Source organism: Marmota monax, unplaced genomic scaffold, assembly GCF_021218885.2.
Source record: "Marmota monax isolate L192 unplaced genomic scaffold, Marmota_monax_Labrador192_F-V1.1 WCK01_AAM20220418_F8-fsc00006, whole genome shotgun sequence".
NCBI lineage: Eukaryota > Metazoa > Chordata > Mammalia > Rodentia > Sciuridae > Marmota > Marmota monax.
In genome coordinates, this window is record NW_026693712.1 from 21,338,643 (window position 1) to 21,363,335 (window position 24,693).

At 37.8% G+C, this 24,693-nt stretch overlaps 1 protein-coding gene across 1 annotated transcript in view; it reads left to right on the forward strand.

Annotated features, from left to right (window-relative positions):
• Epb41l4a (erythrocyte membrane protein band 4.1 like 4A) overlaps positions 1-24,693 on the forward strand; it is a 229,234-nt gene that overhangs the window by 109,268 nt on the left and 95,273 nt on the right. Inside the window, exons 3-5 of the mRNA XM_046460124.2 lie at positions 11,854-11,905; positions 15,959-16,037; positions 24,154-24,251. Coding sequence (XP_046316080.1) covers positions 11,854-11,905; positions 15,959-16,037; positions 24,154-24,251 — 229 coding nt within the window. The remainder of the gene's footprint in view (positions 1-11,853; positions 11,906-15,958; positions 16,038-24,153; positions 24,252-24,693) is intronic.

Below are 24,693 nucleotides of genomic sequence, written 5' to 3' on the forward strand. Positions count from 1 at the left end.
AATGTGTTGCTTTCCAGATTAAGGAGTGTGAAGAACTGAATTCTATCTTAAGTAGAAAGTTCCTTCTTCATTAATGGTACCCAGTGCCTTTTTTCACCAAAGCTAGATTAAATAGATGAACATTTGAAAATGACAAAGGTACAGAATTCTTTAAAAAGAACTATCAGGATTGGTGGAAAAATCAATATGTATGCATACATTAATATATTTATATATAAAACATGGTGGCAAGTATTATAAGTATTTTTCTTGTCAATAAAATAGGTGCTTGAGAAATTTCTGTGACTGGCTTCTTCTTCTTTGTATAAATATATGAAAGGAATATGCCTGAGTTATTTTTATTTTTATTTTCAGTTGGACACAATATCTTTATTTATTTTTATGTGGTGCTGAGGATCGAACCCAGGGCCTTGCACATGCTAGGCAAGCGCTCTACCACTGAGCTACAACCCCAGCCCAATGCCTGAGTTCTTTATCATTAACATTTTATAAATCGGACTGTCCTTCCTGATTAAATCAGAATGAACTATAAAGGATAGAATTTCAGACTGTTGATTGATGGATGGCTTATGAGAAAACAGTGGTTTTAGAGTTAATGATTCTCAATGTTTTCTTGATTATTATAAGAGCACATTTCATGGGCCCAGCAGCCTATTTATATGGAATCTGTTGGAAATTTTAAGTATGAAAGGTTAAGATCAGACTGAGGAGCTGTTTTTTGGAACTGGGAGTCAACAGTTCTGAATATGTTAAAATCCATTGAAGTGGAGAGGCAAGATGAATAGTTGGACTCTCAGAAGGCTAGAGTCGCAGTAGTAGTCCCTTGGTTTTTGAAGTCCTGAAACTAGACAGTCATTGAGGGAGAAAGACCCATGTAAATACAGAAGAAAAGGGTGAGGCTTCCACGTGCCCCTGTTCTAACCATCTAATTTGTGCACTCTGGAGTTTGGCACAACCCTGTGGTGTGGCGCTGAGGAGGAGGTCTAGGCCCTACTGGCTTTATAATCCTGAGGGTTGGCCTGGTTCCTCTGAGTCAAGTTACTTGGCTAGCTACAACTGCATTCACTTTCAGCTACTAGAACACGTATTTAATTTCTACAGTTTCAGGACGTGTGGACTTCCCATGTTGTTGCTTGGCTTCCTCACAACATACTGGTTGGTTTTCAAGGGCAAGCATCCAGAAGAAGAGGGAATGAAAGATGGATGGCAGGACAAAAGCTGTATTGTTGCAGAGCAAGGCTATCCACAGAGCTGGAGCAACTGTAGATGTCCTGGGCACCAGTTTTTGTGACCATGGAAGAAAGATTTCAGACAAGGTGCACATAATAGCAGGCATAAGTTTATTAGAAGAGAAGCAAAAAGGAGACACTCTCAGAAGAGAGAATGGGTCCTCTCAGAGAGTAAAGGGATAGTGCCCGCCTCTCTGGCCCTCTAGTTTTATTGAGGGTCCCAGGGAAGATTCCAGAGTGTCCTACCACATCCATCTCTTCTGACTGATAGCAGGATTGCATTGGACTTTCAAGTTCTGGCTGCTATGGTCTTACCCCATGGAGGGGAGATTTTACTGTTATAATGACATGCTAAAGATCCTCTGGGTCACCTTGGCCTACACTGACAGGTTCTAATTGGAATTGTTCCTACATATTTTATGGTTAGGGGACTTTGCTTCTAATTATCCTATCTCCCTGCATCCTGGAATCTGTGTAAAGGTCACGAAAGTACCCCCTTTCAGGGTGACTTGTGTTCTTATCGACAGGTAGGAGTCTTTGGGTCTACATTTCTCCTGCAGATAATAGGTTGCTTGCTGAGAAGTGTAGCATATCCTATTGACTTAAGCCAGGCAGGGTCAGAATGGTCTCCAGTAAATTGCTTTTTAAAAGAAAGCGTGTAGGGGTGAGCACAGTAATCTCAGTTTGTAGAATTATCCCTTAACCTCATGTTCCCACTACTCAAGTCTGTTACCTATCAGTATCACCTTTTATGAATCAAGTCTCAAGAGTCAGACAGTGTTACTTCTGTTGCTTTGAAATAGGTCAGCCCGCATGTAATGAGAGGAAATATTACATTACACCTTTTGATAGGAGTAGTGTCAACAGTTATGAAGACATGTTTTAAAGCATGAGAGTCTTTTCTCTGGTCAAAAAATATTTGTATTCTTCCGACACATAAAATGCACTCATGCTGCCCATCATCTTTATTATAACATTGGATTCACACTTGAAGTCTAGAATCTCATCAAATAAGACTCTGGGTACTTTTAAGTTCAACTCCAACTCCTTGAGAACAGTTCCTCTTGAATTGTGAATTAAGATAGTGAGAAAGCTATATGGCTGTACTTCACAAGCAGCAATACTGGTGATATGCATAGGATACCTGGCACAAACATTTCTAACTAATTAATGGAGTTGTTTTAGTTTTTTATAGTTTAGTTTTTTTTAAGTTGACAACAATATTTGCATAATTTGAGTTTGGAAATTTATCAGACTCATGTAGCCATTTCTTTGATTAGGGCTTGGTCTTACTGGCTAGAATTTGTTTCATTGTGATGCCTGGCCCTGCACTTGGGCCTCTTGGTTCTATTTACTGACTTTTCTTTATTTTTCATTCTGCTTTTTGCCAATGAAGATTGGGGAGTTCAGAGGTTTCTCGCTTCTTTTCAGTCTGTAATGTCTGTTTTTTTTCCCCTCCCATCCCAAGCTGGAAAATTCTCTTAAAAAACTGTGGATTTCTTATGAATCAATTTTTAATCTACTTTGTTAACAAAGGAAACACAAATTGCTTTGAAATAAACTCTTTTATATACGTTGGATTCCCTATAAGACTATTGAGGAAAAAAGCCCTTAGGATTTTTAGGGGAACTTTTTTGTTATTTTGAAAGGGTCTATGAGACATCATATTAAATCTTTTGGAGCATTTCAAAAAGTTTTTTTTTAAACCATTGCCTCAAATTTTGCTGACAGCATACTGGATTCAATCTTTGCCTAGAAGCCATGTCTTAATTATAACACCATTTGCCTTCTGATAAGACAAAGAATGAGAAAGTTTATTTCCAAACCCAGTAAGTCCTGGCTCTTTTATATTTTAACATTTTTTTAAGCTTATCTCTCTCTTGCATTTCATTATAGGCAGCAAAATGAAGCCAATCGGCACATTCACCAGTCTGCTTGGAAATCTCCTTATCTGGATCATCCAGTCCATTAGGTACATTTTTTATTTTCCATGTTGCCACTGGCAACAGCATCTCTAAACTTTCTGCCCCTTCATAAGGTTCCCTTTCTTCCTGCTTCCAGTAGCTTTCTCTTTGCTTTTCTTTAAGCCCTTGCAGAGAGCCTCCTTCAGAGCCCTCCGGCTTCTGCTGATACTCTCCTTAAGGTCCTTCTTGGTGCCTCATCCAAAAAACATTGAGTGGAAAGTGAAGGGAGTGGGGTCAAATCACATGCCTTTTCGATCAACAAAGGGAATTTGACCATAAGGAAACTAATAGAGGATATTGGCCTGAAAAGTGAGCAGATCTGATTCATGCTTTAAAAGAATTCCTCTGACAGCAAAGGTAGAAACAAGGATACCATTAAAGGAGTTTAAGAAATATAGGTGAAGGCAATGGCTGCTTGACATGGGATTTGAGAAAATTTTTCATATTGTTTCTGTTTTGAACATAGAGCCAACAAGATTTGCAGATGGATGCTCAGAGCTAACAGAAGAGTTTTGTACCATTTACTTGGATGGGGAAGATGACAGGAGAACAAGTTTGTTGTTTTTTTTTTTTTTTTTTTTCATTGATTTGTTTTTGGGGGAAGTGGAATCATCCATACCCTTTTGGACATACAAGATTTAAGATTCTAATTGACATCTAAGTGGAGATGTCAAATAAATAGTTGGATTTAGGGGAAGATTCTGCTTTGGCTATAAATCTGGTAGTTGTCAGTATATAACTGGTGTTCATAGCTTTGGGCTTCAGTGTGAAGTGTGAGCCTGGGTAGTCTGGCCTTTCCTGGTTAGGAGATGAAGAACAACTAGCTAAGGTGGTGGTGAAAGTATGGGCAGTGAAGTAGGAGAGAGAAGCAAGGGGAAGGGCTGCCTTGAAGCGTGTAACAAACATTTAGGTAAGCAGGTGAAGACCCTGTTTCTGTCATTAAACAACAAGAGGGTCATTGCAATATTCTGGTGATGCTCCTGTGCTGTTTGGTTACCACGAACACATTAATTTTTCACTCTATTAATGAAGTGCAATATTGTTGGCTGTGAATTATTTATAAATAAGTGTGAGAAATGATTGTTTATTGATAGCATATAAATTCAGGGTGGGAATGATGGAGATGCCAGACATCCAGGGGTTGTTCACATGGGTGGTGGCACTAGTGACACCTTTACTTTCTGAAGGTTCAATGTGCACATATTCTGTTAAGTGCACAAAACTAAACTATTGTATTAAATTATCTATATGTATATAAAATGTGTATAAAACATAAATGGATTTTATGTTTAGACCTGGGTCTCATTCTCAAGATCTTTCATTATCTATATGGAGCATTAGAAAACCTGAAAAAATGCATTTTGGATAAGGGATACTCAACCTGTGTTAAAGTGAATTCAAGAGAAGATAAGAGAGAGATAACATAAAACAACTTTTGTTTTCCATATATTCCTTTTAAAATGTGGAAATAAAATGGGAAGATATAGGAATTAGAAAGCTTTTTATTTTGACCAGGTGCCATGGCCCATGTAGTTATCCCAGCAACTTGGGAGGTTGAGGCTAGAGGATCACAAGATTGAGGCCAGCCTCAGCAACTTAGTAAAACCCTTTCTCCAAATTAAAAGGGTTGGGGGTGTGGTTCAATGGAAGCCCCTCTGGGTTCAATCCCCAGTACTAAAAAAAAAAAAAAAAAAGTTTTTTTTTTTTTTTTTATTTTGAAAAAGGCATGAATTCAGCCAGGAATGATTTTTCAGAAAGGGAAACGGTGGTGGTACGGGAATGAGCAGATAATTGGATGCACTTAAGTGGAGCATGGACTGTTCCTCCACAGTAATGTGAGAGGGGACAGGGCACAGCACAGAGGCAGGCAGATTGGTGTGTGGCTGAGAATGCATAGGCCTGTCCTCAGTGAAATAACTGAGATCTTCAGCTGAGAGTGAGATGCTGGAGGTTTAAGAACACAGGAGAAAGTGTCAAGGAATTATTTAGGCAAGTAAGATGGTACAACATAGTAGAATTCTGGGTGATTCCAAGGGTTCCTTGGATTATTGATGAATGAATGATTGAGCTTTCAGTTGTGTGTAGCCCTTGGGTTCCTGCACAGGAAAGGGAGGGAGTTTAAGTTAACCATGTGTGGTCTCCCCTGTCCCCATGGACATTGTGGAGGGAAGGATGTGCAAGGGAAATGAGGACAATTGCAAGTGAATGATTGCAATGGATAAATGAGGGAGGTCAGGGCGTGGGTGGGGGGGCAACTGGAGGAACAATGAAACACTAGTAGGATCACTGAATCGGATGTCCTTGGGGAGTTAGAATACTAGAGGAAAGAAGCTGGGAAAGAAGAATTGGTAGTTGAGAATGATAATTTTGAAATTAAAGTTATGCATTGTGGTTCAGATAGTAATCTAGAGAGTACCTTGGCCCCGGGCATAAGATGAAAGGAATTCAGTTCTGTGGATGTTTTTCTATAATTTGGGGCAAATTGTTTACTCAGTGTTTATTTCTTCATTTTAAGTGGTAATTTAATAGTTTCTGCATCATCAAGATATTAAGAGGATTAAACAAGAAATAAATGTGAAATCTTCAATAGTGCCTGGCACAAGGTAATTTAATATTAGTCATTGCTCTTGTTATATCTTTAACCCTAAGAGTGGTGACACAGTCCAGAGGCCTATGGTGACTCATTGCAATTCATTTTTTGCTGAAAAATGGTGCCCAGTTACAATTCCCTCTCCTTCCAACAACAGGCCCTTGGTTTTTTTCTCTACTGAGAGAGTTTGGTTATGGTGGTTTTACTGGCGGTCCTTAGGCTTTTGTGATTCATAGCATGGAGCAAATTAAGACCACATCCTGTTAATGTTGCTTAGAGGACCTGAGAGCTCTTTACAGGAGGGCTGGGAAAAGCACAAATAGCTGTCACCACAATCCTGGATTTCTTGGAACATACGTGTGAATTATATGAAGTCTTAAAACTCCCAAGAGAGACCTGTTTTGTCATTTTTTGAAATCTTTGTGCTCTAGTCCCTGACAAATGGCCATCTCTCTTTTTACTCCCCAGATCAAGAGGTTGTTTTACTATATTGAAAAAACAAAACAAAACAAAACAAAACAAGAAAACCTACAGTGTGTTTTAAGGCCTTTTCTTTGGCTTACAGAAAATATTATTAAATATAAATGTAGCATTCCTAGATTTTCTAAAGGAGAATCAGTATTATACCCAGTGTGAAATAAGATGCAGCAAGGCTTTTATTATTTTATTCTGTCTGTTTTCTACTTAAGACTTTGGAGGATTTATTCTACTTTTAGAACTCTAGGAGACTCTAAAAGAACAGTTGGAAAATGGGAGGTTGTACCCTGGATTTAATTCATATCTTTTCAAGGTTAGGCTGTTGATTTACTGGACAGCATTAGTGTTTAAAGATCTAATTCTGAGACTGTTAACCTAGGAAATTGATGAAATTGAGACATTATAAGCCCAGGTGAATGAAGGAAGCCCAGGGCAGTTTAGCCAAGACTGTCATTGTCTGAAGAGCCTGTCATTTCTCTCCAGGTTACATCAGTGCTGTTATTAAAATTGACAGGACTGATGCAGTAAGGTTACCTAACTGCTTGCCTCTCCCATCCTGGGAAAGAATAAGAGCCAGAGAGGATTGTGGTCCTGACTCCTTAGTGACTGAGTGTTTGGGAGATGGTGTATTAACTCTCTCCTATGTTGGTAGCTGACTGTATGAAGTATGCATGAGAGACCCGGGTCTGTCTTGGTTGATTGTTATCTTCCTACAAAGTAGATTCTCATGCAATGTGTGAACTACAAACAACAGGATGTAAGTTTCAGATGGAGAGCAGTGTCAAGGGGAAAAGTGACTTTCCTAGAAAATGAACAGGTTGAATGTTGAGAGAGACAATATGAATACATGTGTTTCTCCTCATACTCACCTGGGCAGATAAGACAGCTGTGCACCCAAGTACCATTCAGAAAAGCCACACAGGAGTGTGGCCAGTACCACATTTTTACAGCTGGATTGATGTTTCTCTTTCCTTTCACCGTGGGCAGGTGGAAAGTATGGATAGGTGATTTTTCTTTCTGGAAGTTCTCTTAGTCTATTTTTGTTGCTATAACTGAATACCTGAGACTGGGTAATTTATAAAGGATAGAGGTTTATTTTGGCTCACACTTCTAGCAACTAAAAGTCCAAAATTGCGCAGCTACATCTGGTGAGGGCCTTGTGTATGTTAAAACATGGTGGGCAGGTGGACATGAGAAGAAAAGACAAAGCAGAAGGGATGGTCTTAATAACCCATTCTTGTGGTAAATAATCCAGTCCCTGGAGAACAGCATTAATCCATTTATGAGGACAGTGCCCCCTGTGACCTAGTCATCTCTTAAAGAATCCATCCCTTCTCAGTATCATTACATTGGGAACCAAGTTGCAATATGAATTTTGGATGAGACAAATCATAGTCAAACCACAGCATTCTCCATGAATGTTGATTTTTTTTTCAAGCTGAGTATTTGTTAGCTATTTGGGCAGCACTGATTTTGTTTGCAGAGGATGTGGAGTATTACATTTAGATGTTGTCACTTAAAAAATGGACCCATTTGCTTTAAGAGCAGTTGAGCTGATAGACACATTTCTTACAAAATAAGGTTCTTTTCTCCCCTATTTATTTTGAGGAAGGTTTTTTTTTTTCCTCCACAAACACACTATTTAGTGGTTTTCTGTTCAGCAAAGCCTTTGTATACCCACCCTGCAGAGTTGATTTTCTTTGTATATTATTTTATTATCTTGCATTATATGTCATATACACATTATTATCTCACTTAACTACCTTATATTATAATTATATGTCTATGCATCTCCTGCTATGCTGTAGGTGCCGTGATGTTAGGGACAGGTATTGTTCATCTTTTTTGTGTTCTTGTGCTCCCCAGGACAGTGTCTGACGTGATGTATAAAGAACAAGTATAGGGAATGTCTATATATATTAAATGAATAAATAGAGGACACCCCAGGATTAGAGCCTGCATCTAGAATATTGGCACTTTGTGCCCAGTATTCTGGATGTAGCCCTTAAAAGTGGCGTGCTGTTTTCATTGGCAAATTCTTGAGCCCTTTTTCCTCTTAGATTACAGAGCAGCATCCCGATGTGTCTCATTGTGATCTGACATGTGCTATGTTTGATTGCTTGTTGATAATGAGTGGTGACAAGTGCTGTCATAGTGTGGCTGCTTTGGTTCCAAGGTCATATCTTTCCCTTGGTTGAACATACGTGGGTTTTGCATTTCAAGATGTTGGCTTATGAAACCTGGTAGGTTGTGTTTATTATTTGTGTTCTGGAGCATTTATCATTGTCTGACCTCTGTAACCCCTGGTTTCCATTTTGATCAAATACCATTTGTGCATGGCAAGCTCTGGATTAATGCTTAGCATATCTAATGTGCAGTGAGTTGATTGAATGGCCTTTGAATCTTGTCTCTTCTTTTTCTTGCTGCAGAATTATGGTTTCTAACTCATCTCAGGATCTTCATTACATTTTTTTGCTTTGTGAATTACTTTCCATATTTCTTATTGGCGCATTATAATTATACACAATGGTGGGATTCATTGTTACATATTCATATAGCCACACAATTTAACAATATAATTTGGTCAATATCATTCCCTAGGATTTCCCCTTTCCCTCTCACTGGTCCCTTTCCTCTACTGGTCTCCTTTGGATTTTTATAAGATACCCTCCCCCACTTTTCTAGCCTTTCTAGCTTTCAAATACCAGAGAAAACATGCAAACCTTGATTTTCTGAATTTGGCTTATTTTGCTTAATATGATGTTTACCTCATAAATTTAATCATTCTCATGGGGAGTGATTTATTTTAGAATTGTATAGATCATTACTAATGTGACATTTAAAAACATTTTTTTTTTAGTTGTAGATGGACACAATGCCTTTACTGTATTTTTTATGTAGTGCTCAGGATCAAACCCTGTGCCCTCCACATGCGAGGTGAGCACTCTACCACTGAGCTACAACCCAGCCCCATTAATGTGACATTTTTAAGATATGTTATTGAGTCTTTGTTATTCCACTTAAAGAGCTTCCTTTCTGTTTTCTTTAGCTGAATTTTGATTGGCAAACACTCTGGAGACAGGAAAATAAAACAAAACAAACAAATGACAAAAACATGACAGAATGTATACACATTTTAAAACATCATATATTACCCTATTTATATGTACAGTTTTTATTTTGATGAGCCCATTTAAATTTAATTACAAATTTAAAAAATTTTACTACCAAAGACAAATGCATAAAAAAATTTGTAAAGTTTGTTACATTGGAGTGATGATGTTAGAGAAATTAAAAAGCTTTCCTCTAATTTGTTCATTACTAATTTCAAGACAAGATTAGACAGAGACAAGGTTGGAGCAGAGGCCCTGCCCCTTTTCTCCTTTCTTGCTGTAGCACTTATTAAGTCCTCATATATAAGTGATTTGTAAGACCAAAAATTGAGATCAATATTCTAAGTGCTTTGACATCTGGGCTTCTCTTGTGGAAAAGTCCCCCAGCTCAACAACCGTCTCAGACCCCAGCCCACTGGAGTTTTGATCTCAGCCTTGTGAAACCCAGAGCAAAGGGACCCGCTGACTTATAGAACTCAGAGATGATAAATGGGTGTTGTTTTAAGCCTCTAACTTTGCAGTCATTTATTATGCAGCAATAGAAGCTTAATACAAGTGTTAGTGGGAATTTATGTTTGTTTTCTTTGGTTTCTCCCTCTTTGAGAAATATTGCATTAATCAAATTATTTTATTTAACATGAATGACAAGAAACAGTCCATCTACCAAATGTTTCCATTTTGTGGGAAGAATTCTTACACAGAGGAATGGGTGTGCTCTGTGTGTCCAACACACAGCTTAACGTTTGGATTGGTTTTGGTCTACTTGGATGAGCCACGGTTTCCCTATGAATCACTATTTTAATTTCAAAGTCACATCTTCAGTTATCATGGGATCCAAAAGCACTTCACTGATTACAGCCTCTGCCTCGAATCTTTTCTGTTTGAAAAATGAATGCTTGTAGACCTTTAAAGAAATGAGAAATGATCAATACCAGCATAATGAGAATTGTATTTTAAGTTGTTCCACTTGTGTATGTTGGTTACTTTCCTTTGTAAAATACTTGGAAACTTGAAGCTACCATATGAGTGACAGATAGTGAAGACATTGTATGCACAAACAGAGTTTAGTATGTAATAAAATGAGTATGATACACACTTAGTGTGGAGATAAAAGGCAAGGGGGTTGCATGAAATATTATAACTATTACTTATAATTACTCTGCCTGTTATATAAGGCATTTCTTCCCTCAGCCAAGGGGAAGGAAACAGGAAACTGGCAGGCGGGCTCTCTTGGACTTCTCTTGCAGCCCCTGATTCCTGCTCCAGGAGTGACAGGAGAGATGTGAATGCTCTCAGCAGGGCCAGCCCAAGAGTGCTGGGGACGAGGTAGCTTAGGTGGGCCAGCTCCTGCTTCCTTTCTTCGTTCAGGAACATGAAGACACCGAATGGGGCAGCTTGGCCTTAGGGCCTCTTGGATTTGTCTAGAACAGTGGGGGAGAAGCTCCATCTCTGCTTCCCTGTAGGTCCTCCAGGGCAGCCCTCTTTCCCTCTGTGCTTATGTGAGATCTCCTGGTGCCTTATCTGCTTCTGTGGCTTCTCCCTGCAGACGGAGAGATGAGGCTAGAGGCTTGAGTCTTCTCTCTTTCAGTGATCTTATTTCACAAAGGTAAAATTTAAAGGAAAGCCTTTTCCCAGGACCCAGAATTTTCCCACTCCTGCTTGAAATTCAATTCATTAAAGGTTAATTTGAATTAATAAGCAAGTACCTTAAACCAGCTAACAGCAATTATAAAAAATGACCCTATACCTTAATAATAATCATCCCTAGCATGTGATACATAAACTTAGTGTGAGCCCCGGGCTGTTCTAAAGGCTTTCCGTGAAGTAACTTATTTAATCAGTATAGAAACTCTGTAAGGAAGGTTCAGAATGTCCAGTCACTTTTCCCTGCTACACAGTGATGATGAGGAGATCCTGAATGGCATCCCCATGTTCTTGCTCTGGGATTCAGGTCCTCAGCCACTGTACAGAGCTGCTCTCCTGCATCTTTAAGGATGGTTTGATTTAATTTGCTTTTTCTTAACACATAGAGCAGTACATGTAGGGGATAGGACTGGAAGTGAAGAGGTTGGGGGCATTTTGGGAGGAGGATGACTCTAAGGGGATTGCTATAGGAACTTTGGAAAGACACTTTGAGGGCATTCTGCATGGCTTTTGTTTCCCCACAAATAGTAGTAAGAAACCCACTTGCAAGCATCTTGATTTACTGGCTTTATAATTAAGATAATAATTCAGCCAAGGGCCCGGCGAGCTCTACCTCTCTCTTCTGCCTCTCCCTTGACCTCAGCATCATTTTTCTTTTCCTTTAATGTTTCAGTTGCATAAAGCTCTCATGTATGTTCATGTACATATATGATAAATGAAGTGTTTTACTTAGCAAGTATTTAAATGTCACTTAAATGGCATTTTGCAAATATTCTTGAAGTAAAGGCCAATGAAAAGCAACTAATTCTATAATTACCCTTTTCTACCTCACACAGTATTGGCTGGATCCTGCAAAAACCCTTGCCGAACACAAAGAACTGATCAACAGTAGGTATTTAATTTTAACTTTGTTGAGGGGGTGGCTTGATGTAAGGTCTGTGGTTTGTTGGGTACAGAAATGGGTGTTAGTCCTGTCGAGGTGAGTACTAGTGCTCAAGTACCAGAGTATAGAAATGGGGTATTCCCATGTTGCATTGCTAAGCTGTCTGCAATTTTAGTTTAATCAGACTCTGAGTAGATCCTAATGCTGTATTGAATTTCTCCTAGGGGTACATCTTCCCTCGATTTTTTTTCTGCGATTTTTCTATATGCTTGTCGTTAAAATTTGGCCTTAGTATAGAAAAGGCAGAGAGGCATTGATTTTGAAAACAAGATGAGAGGTTATGAAGTGGTTTTAATTAAGGGGTGTCCTTGTGACCTGAAAAATTACTGTGGCTTCAGAGAGACACAGTCCATTTTCAGGGGTTAGCTTTTGTATTTATCAATGTGCATATTACTAGGATACTCAGTACAAATAAGTATATATATTCTTTAATCTTAATATAATTTCGATAGCTCATTTTGTATTTATAAACACACACAGATTGCTTAAGTATACAACAGAACAGCCCTTTAAAATTTTTTTAAATTGTAAAATAGGCATAACAAAATATACAATTTTGACCATTTTTTATGTACAATGCAGTGGCAGTAAGTGCATTCACATTGTTGTGCAGCCATCAGCGCTGTCTCTCTAAACTTTCTTCATCTTCCCATTTTGAAGCTCTGTACCCATTAGAACATTTGGTTTAAATGTGTGAATTGTTGCCCCTCAGAACCCTACTGGGTTCTTTGGCCTTATGACCCCATTCCAAGTCTGTACTTTTCATGACTCTTTCCCCATTGGTTGCAAATGGTTCACAGATCTGAGTAGGAACACAGGTAGGCCTTGGAGATGAATTGGATGCCAGGAACTGCAGGACTCCCCCCCCCCAAAAAAAAAAAAGTCCTGATTCTCTCAACATCAGCATCGTTTTTGTTTCTCTACTTTTCTGCCATCGTGGAAGGAGCCACTAGAGTTTACAAATTACAGCTCCAGCCCATTTGAACCAATTTTTAAAATTCCAATTGGAAAATTAGAAAAATTTCAGGAATGATTATTTGAAAATAAACGTGCAGATTTCTTTTATAAGGAGGAGGTTGAGATTTTCATTGAGGTTATAAAGAAAAACATTGAAATCATTTTAAGTTTCATTATTAAGTGTTCTTTGGCACATTGTAAATGTCCATTTACATGATAGAAAATATTTCTTTAAATATCACTGTAAAAAGTAATTTTGGTCCTAAAGATATTAATACTGTTAAAAGTTGGATAAGCAGTAAGAATGAAACTCTGTTACAATTGAAGAAATATGATATCACTGAAGAATACTTACATTTCATTTCATGAACTACTTTGATACTTATTGAAGGAAAATGGCTCTCAAATCTCCAATAGGATAGTCAAGAGGAACATCCATAAAAATAACAGAACATTAGCTAGTCACCAAGATTCTTGTGGGTAAGTCATGAAAAGCCTTGAAATTAGTTTTTACGAATTGTAGGTTAGGGGATTCCAGTTTCTGGCTCCTGACATTTTGGCTAAAGAAAAATAATATTCATTTCAGTTTCTTTAATGTAGAGTGTATGGAATGACATGAATTTAAGATAATAATTAAGCTGTTTGCTTCACTAGCACCTGATTTTTGCAGTTAGTCTTAGAATAGGAAGCCAAAAAATATATGGCTAGCCATAGTCTTTTTCCAAAATGAACATTTCCTTACCCTTTGATTGCTCTACCAACCAGTGATGTACATGAGAATATTTTCTCACACTAAAGGAGTTAGAATTTTGGTTTCCTTAAGAGGCTGCGTAGAACAGTGCCGAAACAGCACTGAACACTGAATACTTGCAAACTGTGGTGGAAGGCAAATTGCTGAACTCCTCAGCATCTGTTACCAGGTGGTTGTGGAGAATGAAGTGTTTATGAAACATTTTTGTACATTACTAAATTCAATTCAAAGTAATGATGCCTTAATTTAGAACACGCACTTCATGTGGGGCTTTTTGAGTGGGGAATGGAGGGCTTATTTGGGCCAAAAGTCCTTTAAGAATATTAAGTCAAACTGGTTTTTGTTGTGTATTTTTCCAAGTTCTGCTTAACTGCTCATTATTGAACACATTTCAAATAGCTGTGCTTGGTGAATAGAGTGTAATCTGTCATGTGCCACAGAATGAAAGCAGCTCTGTGGTCTGGAGAAGGCCTCTTCCCTTTGTGCGCTGTCTCGGCAGCATCTGTGCGCCTCCCCGCCCCCTAGGTGCCAACCCCAGCTGCCTGTGGGCACAAGCAGGCCCATCTGCTCAGGAACACAGAGCTTGATTGACATAGACAGAGCAGCCAAGGGTGGACTTCCTGGTTCTTCTAAATATTTAATAGTCTTGCCTCCCTGACATCTATGTTTAGGGGTAGAGGTGTTATTTGTCAGAAACACATAGTGCTTAAGTAAACATTAAAACATATAAACATCAGTAATTTTAAGAACTTATAATCAACTCTAAGGATAAAAAATTAGAGCAAAGTTTTAAAAATTTTGCTTTCAAAAAACACCAGCATAAGAAGTACCTTCCTCAGAAAGACACAGATGAGGGGAGTGACCCTGGCCTTGATTGTCATCTGTATGCTTGAACAGGCCTATGGGTTATTACAAACATAAACATGTGTGTATGATAATAATAAATAACATAGTTTGCATATTATAAACATGTCTTTGTTACTTGTTCTGATTGATTTTTTTGCCAGTTTCTAAATTTGTCATTTTATTTACTCAGTTAAAAATGAAAATAGAAAGACCAGGCTTATTGTCAGTTATTCAGAATGACAGCCTTACTGGGATGCATACTTGACATCTTTTCTTATTTGTTTGTGTGGGAGCCCTTTTGTCGAAGAAAAAGATTGCAACTGTGACCATCAGTTGGTGCAACAAGCAAAATAATCTTTCTTAAAATAAAGCACATTAGATATAGTTAGAGAACAGTTTGAAAGTATGCAGTTTTGAAAATAGTGAACATTAGATTTATACCCTATGACACAGAAATATTTCTAGTAAAAACATAATATATTGTGGTTGGCACCCAAGGGACCTTGGTCCTTCTGCACAATGTGAGTGTTTGATTACTTATTTTATATTTGCATGTGTATGTACAATTCCAGGCTTTGTTTCTGATTATTTTTTATTGTTTGTAGACTTAATTTTTCTGTGTGTGTTAAATGCATGAGACAAGAAATGTCTCTTACACATGTAAGAATATATTTTTACACTCACAAGAATTTAAGAATGAAACAATTATTGTCCGGAATCCTATGGCATAGCCCCCACTGATAATTAAGAAAATTCTAACTAATCAGTTTTAAAGTAGAAAGTTTCTAATCTCATCTTCCAAAATTTGCCACTGATTATAATTTCTTATGTATTTTCCCAGGAAAAAAAACACAAGGTGCAAAAAGGACAGTATTTTTGCACCCAGGAATGTAGATTGGTGATCTTTTTCACATCAGCATGTAAAGAACTCTCTGTCAGTTGGAGTAGTTGCTTGAGATCATGTGTATGTGCTGTGGTTGGGTTGACTTAAATTGTCCACCTGCTGCTGAGAGTTTGTTTCCGGTTTTTTGTAGAGAGGTTGAAAAAAAAATTTGGTAGTTGAAGTGAACAAATGGGTGGTTTTCTAAATAATTTATTTTGTTTATCAATATCCTTTTTTTGTTATGAAAAACTATATATATTAGAAATTGTGAATAATGGGAAAATAGAAATAATAAAAATTGTGTGCAACCTTGCTAACCAGATAAAAGAAACAGTGACATTCTTGTGTATTTGACCCAGCATGTTGTCTATGTTTGCTTGTGGACACATACACACATATATACATACGCATTCATGCATAGTTGAGCTCCTACTGTTGATAGTTCTGAACTCTGCTTTTTCCATTTTGTTTTCTTATGTCAAATTCTTAGTAGCTATGTAATATTATAATGCTACTTTGGCTATAAAATGAACCGTAGTTAATTTCTATTTCTTATTTTAGCTGGACCTCCATATACTTTGTATTTTGGTATTAAGTTCTATGCTGAAGATCCATGTAAACTGAAAGAAGAAATAACCAGGTACAGTACTGACTTTGTTTTTGAACAGATACATGTAGGGTATATACAAAAGGCTTTATTAGAAACAAATAAAACTGGGGTCGAGCCTTTGGATATGTGTCTACATGGTTTTGTAATTTATTTCCTGTGAGAATTAAATTTACACTAGCATTGTGTGAGGCAAATCAGTGTCTGATGATAGATGTGTTTGAAAAATGACATGAACCTGGGTGACAGACACGATGATAGATTTTGTATCTGCTGTGTTGGGAGATTCTGTATTATTACTGCTAAGCATGCATTCAGCCTTTGTATCCATATAGAAATAGCCCTTTGAACTGCATAGTGGAAGGCTATTTGGATGCTTGGTTTACATATGTAAATATACATTTGAAGAGTCAGTTGTTTCCCTTTTATTAGTTGTAGCTAAAATATCAGTTATTCAGGTGTTTCATTTATCTCTACAGGAAAAGAAAATTACTTTTACTATTAAGAAAGGAGAGAAAACACTTGTGTTTTCATTTATTACTTTACCTTGGTCATCAAATATTTTATTTCTGTGAAGGCAGAATTTCCAGTTGGTATTAATTAGGTGATCAAAATAGCCATGCCAACATTCGACAATGATTTATAAAGAGCAGACAATAGTGTGTTTAACTTATTTGACCAGTGACCTGGCTGCATGTGGCATCAAAAACAAAAGCTTTTTCCCTAACTTAAGTGACCAATTTTCCAGTGAACCTTTATCAGGGGTTCAAATAGAGCCTCATATGGTATTTTAAAAATTGGAAATCATATCTTTGAGAACTAAGTCAGCCTGTGGTTTTATTTTATTTCATCCTTTCATCTTAGACTTTTCTTTTGTCTTTATTTTGGACTGCACACAGAAGAGTGAGAAGAGGGCAGGCTAATCAAACCTTTTCCATCCCACTCTGAAGTGCCGCATTTAGGCCTCATTTTCGGAACACGTGGATGCCTGCACTCCTGTCTTTCATTGTCAACGTCGTTGCTGAGCACATTGAAAACTGGGACACCAGTTCAGGCTTTCCCAGTGTACATCTCTCTGGGAGAAGGGCCATTGGAGCAGGAGGAGATGTTCACACAGGAGTGGTATTTACATTAGAGTTTCAGGGGGGAAACAGAGTCCTAGTGATATAAAAATATCTCAATACCAGTAATCATTAGGGAATTGCAATGGAACAACATTTTATTAAAATACAGTGAAAGTTCCATGTTTTGAAGTTGTCCCTATGTCTCAGTTTCTTCAATGGTAAAATTGGAGATGCAACTGTCTCACAAAATTTTATGAACTTTAGACAGAATGATGTATTTGAAGCTCCTATAATTGTGTTTGGCTCATAGTAAGTGTTGAATAGATGTTAATATTTATTATTTCATTCTTTGTCCTAACAATACAGTGAAATTGCATTTTAATTGGGGTTAGGTTCCAAATATATTTGATTTAGTATTATCTGACCTTTGTTAACCACATATTGAGTAATCAGAAATTTCCCTTCAGGATCAACTAATGACTTGTTAACAGAACACAAGGATTTGTGTATAATGACTATTTCTAGTGTAACCTGTTTTTTTCTCAAGTATTAGATCAGATCATATAGCTAAGAGCCAGGGATGGAGTTGATTACAAATGGTGGTTATGCCCCTCCCTCTCTCTCTCCCTTCCTTCCTTCCAAAACATGTTTTTGAATTTAGGTAAGTCAAATGTGCATTTAATGTGATATCACTATATACTGACTATTAAAATGTGCTGAAGAGAAAGATATTGATTTGCATGAATATGTTAACTTAAAGGGACAGGACCTGAAAAAGTGAGACAATTGCAAGGTATAATTTTGGCAAAAGTAAAAACTGAAACAGAAAAGCCCAATACCCCAACTTATTTATTTATTTATTTAGTGCTTGAGATCAAACCTAGGGGTGCTTTACCAATGAGCTACATCCTCAGTCTTTTTATTCTTTATTTTGGGCCAGGCTTTTGCTAATTTGCTGAACCTAGCCTTGAACTTGCCATCCTCCTGCCTTAGCCACCTGATTTACAGGGTTTACAGGGGTGCACCACTGCCTGGGCCAACATATACTATTAAAGGAAAAGGGTACTTAGGCCAGCATTTTCAAGTTGTTTATTTTGATTCAGTTTATTCAAAAATTGTTCCAACCTAATCTGTGTTGTATACAAAATACAATGCTGTATAGTAAACTTGCTTATATGTAATCTACAGAATTTTTTGAAAATCATATATTATATGGATCTTTTCACCATCTGACCTATTCTTTTTATTCCCACATAGTGTTCCATAATTTATTTAACCATGCCTTTGTAAATGGCCATTGAGATTATTTTCTTTTTCTTTTTTTTTTAAAAAAAGGTTATAAATAATGCTGCAGTGAATCTTCTCATGCACATACAGGATCATACCATATGCAATATTTCAAAAGGATAGTGTACTTAGGGGAAAAGGACTAGAAGTGAATGGACTAGAATGGGAAAAGACTAGGGTTCTTCTATAGCATGCATGAGGCCATAGGTTCAATTCTGGAAAAAAACAAAAACAAAACAAAAGTAGGCAACAAAATTCAATTAGGATCCCTTTTATCATTTGTACTATGTTTTCTTTCTGGGTCTATACAGAATAAATCTAATCTCTCTTCTTTAGTCCTTCAAATAATTTGTGTCCTTATGAGATCTGTTAAGCTTATTTTCAATTCTAATTAAAATATTTTGATATTCTTCCATGCATGAAATGTCATTTATACGTTTGCATCCTCTGCATATTTGATGTATGTATAACACACACATTGGTGAATAAGACAGGCTTGGGCTCAGACCAGCAGAGGTTCATTTTCTTAAAACTTACTAGTTGTATATTTCTGAGAAGATTATGTAATCTTTCAAAGTCTCACTTTTCTCATTTGTCTAAGGGAATTATAGTATTTCTTTAAGAAGATGACTGAAGGAATATATAAATTAATCCATGAGAAACATTTTAAATGATACAAAAATTTTAAGTGTTCAATAGATAGTAAGGGTAGCTAAAATGGAAATAATGATGGCTATTTTATATTTTTCAAATAGATTGAAAAATTAGGAAAAGATCAGTGTGGAGCCCTGAGCTAAGTCTTCCAGGTTTAAATCAATCCTTTAATCAGAACTCTCTGGGTGTAGGTGTTCATTTAACTATGTAATCATCCTGCTTCTCTCTCTGGCCTGCTTTTCTAGAATTTGTTGGTCAAGACAGACTTCCCCCACTCTCTCATTCTTCATTCAGTACCTACAGGGAGCTCAGTATTCCAATGCTGAGTGAAAGGGAACTCAGCAGTGACCAGGGGGAGCTCTGGTTTCAATCCACCTGGAGAGAGAATTGCCCGATGCCTAGCTATGATGCCATTGCCATTTCCCTGAACTTCTACACATCTAGCAACTTAAAAAAAAAGTTATGTCCAAATGACTCACTTATCACAGATTTTTTTAGCTTATAAAAATGGATGTTTGATTTGTTGTTATCATTCTCTCCCCACCCGCCTTGAACTGTGGATTGAACTCAGGGACACTTAACCACTGAGTTACATCCCCAGCCCTTGCTTTATTTTTTATTTTGAGACAGGAACTCACTAAGTTGAGGAGGCTGGTCTTGAACTTGCCTCTGCCTCCCACCTTGAATTACAGGTGTGTGCCACAATGACTGGCTGCTATTATTTTTCTTTTGTAATCCATAATCTCTTCTGTGTGAAGATCAGCTGATTTTAGTTGCTTTGGTCAACAGCTCAGCCATATGCTCATGTCCTGAATCCCTGCCACCTCCTTTCAGTGTAAATAACGGTCCTTATCTCCCTCAGAGCCAAGGTGTAAGGCTCATATTCTATTATGGATACAATTGGCATTTATGAACTTTAAAAGGCTGTGCAAAAATGTAAGGTGATATTATTGCTATTTGTTCCATATCATTCATCGGTTTTAAACTTCAAAGTAAGATTGTTTTCCTGATCTTTATTTTCTCTTGAAAATCACTAGATGTTTCCCTTGTTTTATGTCTCTAAGCCATACCTGCCATTTCTAATCACTATTTAACTTTATGATGTTATAAACATTTTCTGTACCCCTCACATTTAAGTTTTATTCATGTTGATTGGGCTGCTATCAAATTCTGTGTTCCTGCTCTTTGTGGGATGAAGAAAACAGTCCTGCTCCTCATCACCTCCTGTGTAGATACGTTCTCCTCCTATAGTCCTGTACTCACATTCAACTGGAGTGAGAGATCAAATTTCTATCTGCCCCATGTCTTTGGTTTCTGCACCAGGATCTCAAGTCCTTGGAAGGTTCTCTTCAGACTTCTTCTTCTTTTATTTTTAATATTTTTCAGTTGTCAATGGACCTTTATTTTTCATTTATTTTATTTATTATATCTAATGCTAAGAATTGAAGCCAGTTCCTCACACGTGCTAGGCAAGCACTCTACCACTAAGCTACAGCCCCAGTCCTCTCTTTAGGCTTTTTGGTGTGAGCATTCATGATGTTTTTTTCTTCTTTTTTTTTTTCCTCATGGAGCAGGGGGGGTGGGCGTCATCTTCCATTTGGGGCTCCCGTAAGAATAGGATCTTTCTGCCCCTTCTTTAATAGCATATCTTCTCCTTTTTCCATTCTTCTTAATAATTGCTCCTATAATTGCTAAATTGTGTATGGTCCTCCGTGACTTACACATCCTTGGTTTCAGTTCACCTCCTTTCAGCAAACATCAGATGTGTGGATGTGAGGCTAATGCTTCCAGTTTATCACTTGGGTAGTGCTGGTTGTAGTGCGGTCTTACATGTGAGAGCAGGCAGGGAAGGTCATCCCTGATCCCCCAGGACTCATGATCTAGTTTGGGAGACAGTGCATATGCATCAATGTATTAATTTCCATAAGCAAGTAACTAGAAATTGCTTTATGGAGCCCTCTGCTTTGTAATATAATATGTTCTGGAAACTTCCTTGTTAAGCACATCATCTTTAATCAGCATTTTTTTCCAATAAGGTACAGTATAACTAGGTTCATAATATAATTTCCTGCCCAAAGCCTGACACTTTAAAGAATGGTAAGCATAGTTATTAATAATCATACCACTCTAATAGGCTTAAACAGGATAGAACCATCCTAGGCCAACTAGGGTATAGGTTCGCCCTAATTAAAACCAGAGACAAACAAGGACTCAAGCATTTCTTCTTAGTTTTAATCAGAATGACACAGAAGGAAATACCAAGCAACTTTAAATCTTTTTCATTTAAATAAAGTAATAAATTGTACTCTAACTCCCATTAAATAGACAAATAAGTTATATGTAATTAAAATAGGCTCTGAGAGACTATGAAGTGTTTAGCATATGAAAACATGATCATCATCATAAATTTGTCTTATATGCATCTATGTGTCGCAAAATTAGTAAAATTCTTAATTAAAAATAGTTCTCTTGCCTTCTTTGATTTTGGTGGGTTTTTAAAACTCAGTAACTTTAAGATATCTGGTATCTTTAAAAGGCAGGTTGCCCAGGGAAATTAGAACAGATGTCCTTTTTTTCTTCTTGAATTTCTCAGAAACAGCAAATAGCATTCATGGTTTTCCCTCACTTCCTTCCTTCCATCTTATCTGTTCATCAGTATTCCCATCTATCACAGCTGTTTATTGAGCAGTTATTATGTGCTGATCGCTAGATAGCTGGAATGCCTCATCAATATGATATGGTTTCTTTTTCTTTGTGTGTGCTTGTCTATATTTCAGCTTTGCTTTGTTTTCTCATCTCCCTATTTCTCTTCCTTTTCAAAGCAAGTTCTTTCGGTATTAAGCCTCTTTCTGTATTTGGCAAGGTACTTGACTATCTAGTCAGATGTTATAAAAAATCTTCATGAATATGCATCTGTGACTTTTTTTTTTTTAAATGCTCCAGGAAAAGAAATTCAAAGGTACTAATAAAGAAGGAGTATCTAACAAATGCAAGTTTCCAGCAAGCAGAAGTAATTCCAGCAAATGTCTCTGGTTTATAAACTGTTTCATTTAAATTCTTCTATTATTCTGCTCGATTTTTCTCCTCTGTAAGAGGAGTACAAGTGGTCATTACAAAGTGGATTTGGTATTCCAGGGAAGGGAAAGTAGTTTAATAGGGTTCAAGAAATGAATGCAAATCAGGGAGTAGTGGTGGTCCCTGGTCTGTGGCAAGAGATTTGGCTTGAGAAGTAAACTATTGAGCTGGGCTTAGTGGCACATGCCTGTAATCCCAGTGGCTTGGGAGACCGAGGCAGAAGAATCATGAGTTCAAAGCCAGTCTCAGCAACAGTGAGATGTTAAGCAACTCAGTGAGACCCTGTCTCTAAAAAAAATATAAAATAAGGCTGAGGATGTGGCTCAGTGGTCAAGTGCCCCAGAGTTCAATCCCTGGTGCCAAAAAAAGTAAAGCAGAGATCTTATAAGCCATCTTAGGAGCTTGAACTTTATCCTGAAGGCAGAGAGAAGTCTTTAAAGGCTTTTTAAGTCAAAGAAGTGACATACTGCTGTTTAGCCCTAGGGAAGGTTGGAAGGAAGGTAAGTATGGATGATGGCAAACCAGTTAAGAGGTTTTAGAAATCCAAGGCATAATGACCTGAACTAAGGGGTGGAGAGAAGTTATCACTTTCCAAACCAGCATATTTAGTGATTCAGTGTGGGAGCCTGGGGTTATTACCAAGTGTTCCCAGATTGCTTTGTGCAGGAATCTGAGAATGGTGGTGCCACTTACTGAAATAGGCATTGGGGAAGCATGGGGCCTTGAGCAGGTTTTCGCTCAAGCCTGTGCTTGCGATCAAAGTTGCCACCTGCTTTTTGGTAGTCTTACAATTGGATTCCCCCTCTAAGGGCTTTATTGTGAGCCGTTGAAGATGCTGTTAATCTCAGCTGATTTTTCTGCTTCATTTCTCTCACTTTCTCCGCCTCTCCCAATGATGTCAAAAGTCACCTTGCAAGTGAAGCAAAGCCACAAAAGGATAGTCTGGGACGTGTGAGTGTGTGTGCACACATGTATAAGTGACAGTGATCAAGCCTGGTATTGGTTTGTTAATTTGGCTCATAAATCTCTGTCCTCTTTCAGCCCAGTGGCAGAAAGACTGAATAAGAAATGACAAAAAGCTAGTTAAAGTTGAGTGACATCTTGGTTGAGAGAGTTCTAGGGTCAGACTGCTTAGGTTCTTGGTGAGATCTTGGACAAGTTATTTTCATCTCTATCAATTTCCTCAATTGTAGAATGGAGATAATAGGATTGGCCTCATTTTTAAAGTGTTACCTAATGTTATTGTATGTAAAAATCCTTAGAATGAGGGCTGGGGCTGTAGCTCAGTGGCAGAGTGCTTGCCTAGCATGCATGAGGCACTAGGTTTGATGCTCAGCACCACATAAAAATAAATAAATAAAATTAAAGGTATTGTGTCCAACTGCAACTAAAAATATATACATTAAAAAATCCTTAGAATGAGATGTAGTGTTTACAATGTTTAGAGTAGTTCTTAGCACTGTAATTTAAATAGGTTTTCTTTTGGCAACACGAAATGAGTAAAGCCACAGATGATAGACAGGGTCTTAGAAAGTGGGAGAATTGATGGAATTAAACCTCATGATCTTTTTGTCTTGGACACATAATTTTGAGCCTTGTAGATAACACTGTAGTGGAGGTGGGGTCCTTGTGACTTATTCCTCCTGGTAAGAGCCTTCTGTGGTGGTAGTGGTGGCAGGGGCAGTAATGACAAAGGCAAAGTACCTTCTATTCAACCTTCACATCCACCTATAGGGTGGATACTGTCACTCCCCCAGTCTTGCAGGTAAGGAGACTATTAGGGTAAGCAGCAGCCCCAGATCCCAGAGCACTGAGCAGTGGAGCTGGGATGCAAGCCAGGCAGTTACCTTGAGAGCCTGAGCTTCTTAGCCCCAACACCAGCAAGTTGCTTCTGTAAGGTGTGTTCTGCTGGTCTGGTCCCCATTATTCCACAGCCCTTTCACAGAAGAATGGAGTGTGACTTAATTTTCACTAAGATGATTAGTTTTGATTTTGATGTTCAGGGCCTGAAACTTCAGATTAAAGTCGTGTAAGAGATTGTTAATCTCTTTTTTCCATTTCTCTTTTAGATATCAGTTTTTCTTGCAGGTGAAACAAGATGTGCTTCAGGGCCGGCTGCCCTGCCCCGTCAACATTGCTGCTCAGCTGGGAGCCTACGCCATGCAGTGTATGTTCCACTTCAGTGTATTTGCTTCAGAAATGTCTGGGGGAAATATTTGAAGTTTTATTTGTATGCAAGTTGATATTCTAAAACTCTTCTTATCAAATGACAGTTGGAAAAAAAATTTAGTCAGAATTCAGGTTTTGACCAGTGTCCTTCAGAAGAGGTAAAACTGGAGTCAATTACATTTCCCTTGTAGTAGGTTGCATGGAGTTTTAGTTGCAGAAATAGCATTCGTTCTTGTTTTAGTGGAGGGCCTAAAAATCTGCTCTACTCTACATCCCACTTGATTTCAGTGCCTCTACACCCTGCCCCCTCCCTGACAAACTGTTGTGTATCAAAGATAATGTTGCTTCTGGGCAGTTGTTGTACAGACTCCACATGGTCAGGTGCCAGCACCAAGTTCAGTGTGGCACACGGCTCTTGACATCAGTGTGGCAGCCATATG